Raw genomic sequence first — 10,313 nt, 5'->3', positions numbered from 1 at the left:
TTTTTATCATATTTTAAATATGCCAATTGAATAAAAGAATAATTAGTACCATAATTAAATATATTTAAATATAATTATTTTTACCTAGTATATTATTTTATTATTTTTTCACCTCGCTTCATCGTAATTTACATCAGCCCACGATAGGCCGAAGTCAATTACGCTTTTCAGACTAAGTCGAGTAACTTATTTACGGCGAATCAAACAACGAAAGTAATCATTTTTAGCGAAAACGACTTTCCCCTCTCCACTTCCAACCAACTTCCATCCAAACAAACATGCTTTGGAGGACATCTCTCAATGCTTGCCCCTTTGGCGGGGCTTCCCCGTAGTATTGTTTCACTCGCTTTATATTATTGTAAGCTTTATAAATCGATTTGTCCCTTGGAAGAAAAAAAAAAAAAAGAATAAAAAAAAAGGAATCTACATAAGCTTACAGATTTAGAAAATTAGGGCTGAGTGATTAATTGAAATAAATTAAAAATTCAAGTGATTTGAATTTTTATTGAAGCATATTTTTATTTAAAAAACAATAAAAGTGCATTTAGCCTGGCACTTTTGCAAGCTCCTCCAAGTACAGAGAAAACTAGGGAATATCATGAACTAGCATAGAGAGAGCAGTTAAGTTTGAGATCTGAGATGATGCCAAACATAAAGTTTGAAGTACAAGACAACTAATCGAGAAGAAAAAAGAAAAAAAAAAAAAAAGGAAAATGAGAAGAGAAGTAGGAAAGTTTTCACCGATGTTACCTTCATTGATTAGTTCGATAACACCCACTTTGCTTGGTATATTCAAGATACGCCGATCTATCTTCGGTGTAGGCGCTGACACAAGAAAAGCACTCAATGATGGGCCAGTCTGGCCCTCCCTTGAGGCATCTCTGAATTACGGCGGTACTGCAGCGCATCACAAGTTGGAGGTTTTTGTCGCGAAGATGCAATCGCTGCTGGACCAATCTCAACAACCATTCTGGGAGGGACTCCATAGAATAATCTTGCAACTCTAGGTGTTGTAGTGCAACCAAATTATCGACGCACTTCAGAGCCGGAGTGTCCCAAATGATGAGCTTCTTTAGTGAAGGAAGATTTGAGACCCTTTCTATGCCATTATTCATTTCAATCCTAAGCTCACTTATGAACAGGAAGTCCTGAATTACACTTAGGCTATGAGCCATTGTAGTCCGCAAAATCCGGAGTGCTCTAAGTTGCTGCAAACTTTTTGGAAGTGCTCTAAGTTTTGGGCAGTCTATTACATGCAACTCCTCTAGACGAGGCATAACTCGCAATGAACAAGATGATGAATGTCTTGTTTCACTGCCAACCAAGGTCCATTCTTCCCAATTAGGCATGCCTATCATGATAAAGAATTCAAGATTTGGAAAGGCCGTTGCTGCGTGCACCCCATCACCAACCCCATTACCAAGCAATTCTGGACCAATGGTTACAATTGCCAAAGCATTTTTGATTCGGAGGTACCTCAAATGCGGCAACTGGCCTAGAGGTGGAAGTTGTGAGCATAGTGGCAAACCTATGAAATTCACACCTGTTAGATAAGGAAAATAAGTACCCAAAGATGGCGGCAACATACAACTCGAAATTTGCCGACCATAAAAGTTTTGGATCCCTAATACTTCTAAACAAGGTGGGGGGTGCAATTTCTCAAAAATATCTTCAATCTTACTGATCTCCTCCTCTGTGTATGGCGGCACTTCTCCCCTCTCTGACTGTGGTCTGCAGGATATAGTTAGTTCTTTTAGGAAGGCTTTATCTTCAAGTACCGAAGCCCTAGTCCTTGGATGAGTTACCGTCAGCGGTTGATCTATTAGGTCATCCGTGGACTGCACGGAATTTGCGTTACGTTCCCCCCCCAAAATAGATAATTGGAGCCACCTTAGCTGCCGAAGTGATTTTAATTCTTCCAAGTCCCAACTATTTCGTTCGGTATTGCAACTATCGCCCGCGTTAATAATGAATCCTTCGAGGTCATTGAGCAGTTGCAGTCTCCCTATTCCTTCGGGGACACGCCTTAAAGGGGTACCAAGAAGGCCAAGCCGTCTAAGACTGCATAAGTGAATGATGCTCCTTGGAAGTGTGTTCAGAAAATTGCAATGTTGTAAGTTTAAAGTCTGTAAATTTGTTAGGAAGCCAATAGAGTCTGGCAGATTGGATATGCTAGTCCGATCAAGATCTAACAATCGGAGGTGTATTAGACTTCCCACACTATCAGGAATGCATTCTATCCCTTGTCCATTAAGAATCAAAATATGGAGGTATGGAACTCTAGAGAAAAGATTGTGCTCAATTCTAGGTGGACTTGCAGTTAGTAGTAATGTTCTCAATCGTAGTCGCTCAGTTTCTGGACCAGGGATTGTAACAATCTCTCCGCTCTCAGCAATTGACAAGCGGCGAAGCTTTGAGATTGCAGTAGCATCCAAGCACTGTGGATCTCCATAGTAACTTTCACCTTGTGACAAATATTGACCAAGAGATCGCAAGAGATCGTGTATCGTGCACCTGGCCTGAACCACATAACGAGGATCAGGTTGTAGTAGACTCCTTCGTATTAGCTCGAAGTAGTATTGCTCGGCTAACTCTTCCATTAATAAACCTTCTACTTGATCGACGAACCCTTCTGCCACCCACATTCTGCGAAGATCCCTAATGGAGTGTACATCATCCTCAGGGTAAAGGCATAACGAAAGAAAGCATTGTTTCAGATGAGGCGGCAAATCATCGTAACTCAAGTAGAGAGCACCCCTGAATTCCTCAGGGAGCTCACTCATAGACCAAGCATTGCTTCTGAGAACTTTCTCCCACTCTTTTCTGCTCTTCTCCTTGGTGGTTAAGAGACCAGCAATCACTCTGATTGCAAGCGGAAGGCCACCGCATTTGTTAACAATTCGAACCCCCACACTTCTCAAACTTTGCGCATCTTCTCCTTCTTCTTCTAGATAGGTTTTCTTGCAAAGCAACTCCCAGCCTGAATCAACAGACATTTTCTCCACCCGGTGAACGTGTTTCGCGCCCATTCTCATCGCAACATTCTGGTCTCTCGTGGTCACCAGAACACATCCGCTAGCTGCTGATCCATTTTGCAGCGGATTTCGGAGTAAATCAGTCCATACGTCCGATTGCCATACATCATCCAGCACGAGAAAGATGCTCCTCCCTCCAAGAGTCCGGCAGAGAATAGGGAGCAGTTCCGAAACCCGTTCGGCACTTCCGTGGCCGCCTCCTGCTTTCCGAGTGATCTCCTGTAGCAGTCTGACATCTGAATATTTTTGGGTGACGCAAATCCAAATTCTTACCTGGAAGTTGTCTCCAATTCTCGGGTTGTTGTACACCTTCTGAGCGAGCGTGGTCTTGCCGATCCCCCCCATACCTGTTACAGCAGTCACTTGAAAATTCCGTCGATCATTCGTGATTATCACCTCCGCCAGTCTGTCGGTAGCATCTTCGATTTCTCTCCCGACAACATCGGCTTCCATGATTTCACAAGTCTCGCGCGCGGCCGACGTGTCCGGCGCCGCTCGTCCCTCCGGCTTTGCCAGCTCAAGATTTAAGATCCACCCGTCCTTTCCAACCTCGTCAATTCTATCGTTGAGCTTTCTGATTCTCTCCGCTATCTTGTTACGAACTAGAACTGAGCTGAAGTTAGAGATCAAAGGGATGCGGCGGAGAATCGACAGACCTGACGATGCGGACGGCAGCTTGTTGTCGAGCAGCTTGCCGCCCTCGGACCTGCAGTCGTCAAACACGTCGTTCGCTTCATGCAGGATGCTTTTCAGCTCGGTCAACCAGCAGTTGGTGGTGGTGGTGGCGGCATCTTTATTGGTCCTTCGCCATCCCGCGTCCTTCAGTGTGCAGTCGATCCACTCCATCCTCCTCTGCAGCTTCCCCAGCTCTTCCCTCACCCCGAGAATCGTCGCCGCTTTGTCGTGGATCAGTGCGCAGTCGATCCGGTCCATCCTCCTCTGCAGCTTCCCCAGCTCTTCCTTCACCCCGAGAATCGCCGCCGCTTTGTCGTGGATCAGAGCGGCGAGCTTCTCCGCGCAGATTCCGAAGAGAACTTCCAGCGCCGCCATTTGTGTGGTGTTGCTCGATCAAAATCCTTCTTGTTTTGCAAAATATTTCGAGTTCAACTATGGCCAGAGATCTATGCCGCTGCTCTTTGATTCAGAAGAAGATAGACCTTGGAGTTGACTGACTTTTACCAAAATTATTTATTTTCAGCAATAGTACAGCCTAGATTGAGGAGGAATTCTACACTGTCATACTTGCACCACGTCATCAATAACAAGCCAATCACATTCCTTTTTTTTAAACAAAAGTACAATAAAAATACTTTTTTACAATCATGATGGGACATATATTCTTAAAAGGATTAATTTGATTGGTTTATTACGCCACGTCACTAATATATCCGTTGCATTCTAGAATTTTTCTAGATTGAGGCTTCCAAGGGTTTAGAATTTACGATATAAATTATGATATTTAGAATTTTACGGTGGTATTTAGGATTTAAAAGGTAGCATTTAAAATTTAATAATAATGCTTACAGCTCATCAACAGTATTAAAGGCGTACCTTCTCTAGGAATACGCGTCGCAGCACTGTTTTAATAATGGGGCAATTTCACCACAACCCCCTCTCAAATATGTAAATATCGTAAACAGCCCTGCAAAGTTGAAAATATCATATACACCCCCTTCAAATGCAAAAAATTTTCACGATCATCCTTCCTTCCAACGGCCGTTTCTATAACCATGGTTAAAATTTAGTTAAATAAGAGTTGAGTTACAAAATGACTAATTTAGCCCTAAAAAGGTTAGGATATTATTTTGACAGTAAATAATTAAGGAGCAATTTCATAAATACCCTTCTTAATTTGAAAAATAACATCTCTAATACTAATTATTAGTGGGTAAAAAATATAGAAACCCCTCGCTTATCAATCATTTTGAACTAAACCCCTTTTAAGGTTTATTTTTTAACATTAGGAGCCCTTGAACTATCAATTTTTTTTTTATTTGGACTTTACTTAGTTAAAAAATTTTCAATTGAGATCCCTCACATGAATTTGATAAAATTTTTAATTTTGTTGGAAAAAAACACTCAATTGCTAAAATTTTAAAAAACACTTAGGTTGAGAGTGTATATATATAGAGTTTTGCTACAATACTATCGGTAGTACAGCTCGGTTTACTACTATTTGTTTTCAATGGTAGATCTTTCAAATTGACAATCGGTATTATTAAATATAATCTAAACCATTTAAATTATCTAAAAATTAAATTTCACGCTTTTCCAAGTTAGAATCATGTCGAAGTGGAGTACATGTAAGAAGGTTTTCGCAAAATTTTACTTTATTGTTAACAATAAATTTTTAATTAAATTTTTTTTTTTTGAACATATCTTATAAGTAATACTCTAATATCAAAAATTTTTATATCAAAATATTTTTAGTATGAGATATGTAAGTTATTTAAATAAAATTCAAAAAAATAAATTTTAAATAATTAATGTTGAATACTACTATGGACAATTGCATTACAGCTATATATAATTTAAAAGCAAAAAATCATAATGAGATTTAACTATCACACTTAATAGACTATAGATATTTAATTGTAAAATTTTAAAAAGAATGTTAAATTATTATGTGATTCAGAAGTTTAAAATTAATCATATAATTAATCTTAAATATTACATGGTTAAATTCGTGCAAGGGGTAAAATTGGTATTTATAAAATATTGGATGACTTCTTGACGGAAAGTTAACCTAACGGAGTGTTTGGTTCGAGTTATCCTGGCAGGATTACAGGTAATCTCGCCAGGATTACTGTGTATGGTTCATCCGCTATGTAATCTAGTCGTTAATATAGCATTACAAATCGAGCAGGATTACACCAAAAATATTAACGAGAGGGGGTCGTGTATCTTGCATTACTGAAAACCGGTAATACTACATATTATGTAAAACGATAATTTTACCCCTCTAACTCCCGAAACCCTTTCAATTTGCCATTTTAAAAAATTTAATTTAAAATTTTGAATTGTCAACTTTCAAATTTTAAATTTTAAATTTAAATTTTTAAACTACTAATTTAAATTTTAAATTTTAAATTTGANAAATTTTAAAAAATAAATCTTTAAATAATTAATGTTGAATACTACTATAGACAATTGCATTACAATTATATATAATTTAAAAGCAAAAAATCATAATGAGATTTAACTATCACACTTAATAGACTATAGATCTTTAATTGTAAAATTTTAAAAAGAATGTTAAATTATAATGTGATTTAAACATTAAGAATTAATTAAGTAATTAATCTTAAATTATTACACTGGTTAAATTCGTGCTAGGCGTAAAATTGGTATTTATAAAATATTGGATGACTTCTTGACGGAAAGTTTACCTAAGGAGTATCTGTAAATATTTTTGGTTTTAAAAAGGGTATTGATGATATTTTCTAGTTTAGAGAGTTATTCATGAAGCGTTGCAGCACTGTTCTCTCGTGAATTATTTCAGTTGTCCAATTATAGTTCTTCGTATCAATATATTAGTTAAAAATTATGGAATGTCTAAGCTGGTTTTAAACAACTAAATAATTCACTAAATGGTGAGGATATTAGTATCATTGAGCAGATTTTTCTTCTTTTTAAGTGATAGAGAAAATATATTAAACTGTTATTGGGATTTGAGATTGTCCTACTTGTGCTATCGACAAAAATACACAAATAAAAAATAAACTATAAAATAATCAGAATTATTTTTTCATCCGATATGAAATTATTAAGATGTTACAAGATGACCATAATTTAATATTTTTTTTCCTCTCATTTTTTATGAAGAGTCTCCCTAGTAATTTTCTAATAACTCAATTGTTTGTTTCTGTGAATCCAAATGCATGCTTGGAGAGATGGGCTTCTGTCCAGCACATGTCTTTATTTTTTTTGAAAAAACTTCAAATATACCTCTTGTGATTTAGCACTTCTTATTTTAGTATTTTATGATTTAAAGTGTATAACTTTACCATGTGTCTTTATTTTTCTCTTTTCTCAGCACATCTGTTAACTCTATTAAAATATATAAAAAAAACTTCAGATACTCTCCTGCGGTTTATCGAAATTCACTTTAGTATCCTAAAGCTTGCAAAATTTTTACTTTAATATTCTATGGCTTTAACTTTCTCATTGATTTAATAAAAAAAATTAACAGACGGAATAATGAAAAGAAAAAAACAAAAACACAGGGTACTAAAATAATACAGTTTAAACCACATGATAGGAATTAAAGTGAGAAAATGCTGAACCATGTGGGTGGTATTTGAAGCTTTTCTATCCTTGTTCAGTAAGAGAAAGATAGTATGCTACCCGTTTCATTCTTTTTAAAAAATAAATAATAATAAACTTAGCTGAAAATGTGAAACAATTAAACTTCGAACTTGAAATTTCACGTACCAGCCATTAAATTTTTTACCACCTGAGTTAGGAATGCTTTGGACTGAGCAAGAGAAGTAGCATGCTATCTACCTCTTTCATTTATTTAATATAAAATAATTAGACTTCATTTATTTAATATAAAATAATTAGACTTCAAACTTAAAATTTTGCATATCAACCATTCAACCTTTAACTATATGTTAGGAACTAGATGTCATCTCCATAAAATTAAAAAAAAAAATGCACTTCGCAAGTTCATAACTGGCCTAAAGTTAATTCAAGAACTTGTTCAAACAAGAAAATAGTTTATTCATATTTTTTAGCTAAGTTTATTTCCAAATGAAATAAACGAAGCGAATAGCGTGCTACCTATCTCTCAAAAAAAAAAAAAAAAAAAGAAAATAGTTTATAAAGCAACACATCAGCTTTTTCCCACTCCATGGTGGTGGCTACACATATGCATGTGCTGCTCCAGCGAAAAGTGAAGTAAAGGAACCCAAAAGAGAAGCAAAAGTAATAACACTTTTTTGTATTTTTCCCCTCGCCTATATCCTCAACGAATAAGCTCGCCCTGTTCTGATCCATTGGCTTTTGTAATAGTGTGGGAGTCACATTTTTGGGTTCCCCTTTTGCATGTTATCTCTATTATTTAATGAACTAAATTTAATGGAGAAAGTAACTTACCTATCTACAAAGTTTTGTAATCTTTCACTCATCTAATGTAGTACTTTCTTATTAGTTCTTTTCGGTAGTAAATATAATTAATTTAGGAATAATTATCTATATATTTTTCATGCGTCTGGAAATATCCGATCTACTTCTTCTTCTTTTTCTTTTTTTCTAAAACGCCCCTCATATATTCCACCGTTATTCTAAAATAACTCCGCAGTTATCCCTTGTTAGCTTAACTCAGATTAAATATCGGTTAAATGTATACTAAAGTTAAAACCTATATAAAATATCTATTTTATCCCTAGCTTATTATGCTAATGTCTTAAGTTATTCTCTTTCTCTCCCAACTTGATCGCCGGCTCCTCCACCTCCACCTTGCTGGCTCCTCTGCCTCCATCTCGCCTCATCTCCTCCCGGACCACGGGCGAGGATGACGCCCGCTGCCTCCCAGACCACGGAGGGGGAGCTGCGGCGGAAGAGGAAGAGGGGTGCCGCGACGACGCGGAGGCGCTGCGGCTGAAGCTGGCGGCGATCCTGGTGGCGGGGATGGTGGGCGTGGCGATCCCGCTGGCGGCGGAGGAGGAAGAGGGGTGCCGCGACGACGCGGCGGCGCTGCAGCGGAAGCTAGCGGCAATGATGGCGATCCTGGTGGCGGGGATGGTGGGCGTGGCGATCCCGCTGGCGGCGGAGAGGTAGCAGCGGCGCCTCCTGAGCACGGAGAGCGGCTTCTTCGTTCTCGCCAAGGCCTTCGCCGCGGGCGTCATCCAAGCCATGGGCTTCGTCCACATGCTCCACGACGCCGAGGCCGCGCTCACCGACCCTTGCCTCCCCCGCTTCCCCTGGCGCCGCTTCCCCTTCTCCGGCTTCGTCGCCATGGCCGCCGCCCTCGCCACCCTCATCCTCGACTTCCTCGCCACCTAGTTCTACGAGCGCAGCAGAGGACGACGAGGAGCGCTCCATCATCACGGCGGCGTTGGAGCCACCCGTGGACGAGGACGAGGACGAGGGCTCCGCCAAGGGCGGCGACGCGGTGCACATCGTCGGGATGCGCGCGCACGGGGCGGCGCACGACCACAGCCACCACCAGGGGTATATTAGAAAGACTTGAAATATAAGAATGGTATATTAAAATGGGCAAAATGATAATTTTTTAGAGATAACAGCAGCTCACTAACGTAATAACTCCAGAGATATATTAGAAAGATTTGGAACATAAGAAGGGTATTTTCAATATTAGCCTTCTAAAAGGGGTAAATAAAAAAACTGAAAACTTTTCAGGGGTATATGGGCAATTGCCCCATTAATGTATATACAAAATTTTTTAGTGCATGGGGCTGTCAAGAAACAATTTGTGAGACCCCAGATAGTTTTTTATATAAAAAACTCTTAATCCGGCCTAACTATTTTTTGCGGTGGCTAGGCCTAAAAAATTAAGAGAGTTAACTAGGATGAGTGACTCACTGAGAATTTGGGTCGTCACACAGTACTAGATACTAGAAAGAGAATATACTAAAGAAGCTTTTTTTGAGAGAAAAGGTATGTTTCATTATTTTATTTTTTTCATTTTAGAAATGCACTTAGTTACAAATATAAAATAATTATGCTTCGAACTTGGGATTTTCGATACCAACCATTTAGCCTTTTATGACCTGCGGTAGGAATAGTTGGTATTATATTATAAAAAAAAAAAAAAGAAAAACACTAGTAGTACTAAACTAAAGGATTGGAGCAACCTCTAACGGCTATATTTCGTTTCTTCTTACTAATCATTTCTCTTCTTAAGTTGTCCTCCTCGGAATTTTCTCTACCTATTCTATACTCGGTCTCTCTTTGATCAACCAAAGGTACGACTATTTTCTTGTAATTCAAATTTCTTTAGCAATATAAATTAATTTCATCAATTCATGTGGCTACTGTTTTAAAGTTACTCTCACTGACTGCTGCAGCTGCAATTGCGGCAAATTTGAACTTACTTTCAAGTACTGTAACTAAGTTTCCTTGTGTTGTTTCAACTCAGCAGCAGTTGGGTTTAAATGCATCAAACCAAAAATAACGTTTGGATCTGTATACAATTACAACTGCAATGCTCATCTTATAAAACTTTTCCTTTTTTTCGCACCAAAAGCACATAGAGGAAATTTGTTCACAGATTTTTCTATTTCTTCAAATCTTTTGTTCCAGTAGCCTATT

The 10,313-nt window shown here is 38.2% G+C and overlaps 1 protein-coding gene across 1 annotated transcript; it reads right to left on the bottom strand.

Moving 5' to 3' along the window:
* On the bottom strand, positions 578-4,085 carry LOC109707401 (putative disease resistance protein RGA3). Its single transcript, XM_020228640.1, has one exon. The coding sequence runs from the start codon at positions 4,083-4,085 to the stop codon at positions 753-755; it is 3,333 nt and encodes a 1,110-aa protein (XP_020084229.1). The 3' UTR covers positions 578-752.

Source organism: Ananas comosus, linkage group 3, assembly GCF_001540865.1.
Source record: "Ananas comosus cultivar F153 linkage group 3, ASM154086v1, whole genome shotgun sequence".
Classification (NCBI taxonomy): Eukaryota; Viridiplantae; Streptophyta; class Magnoliopsida; order Poales; family Bromeliaceae; genus Ananas; species Ananas comosus.
The sequence above is the reverse complement of the archived record's forward strand: the minus strand, read 5'-3'. Positions and strand labels throughout refer to the sequence as shown.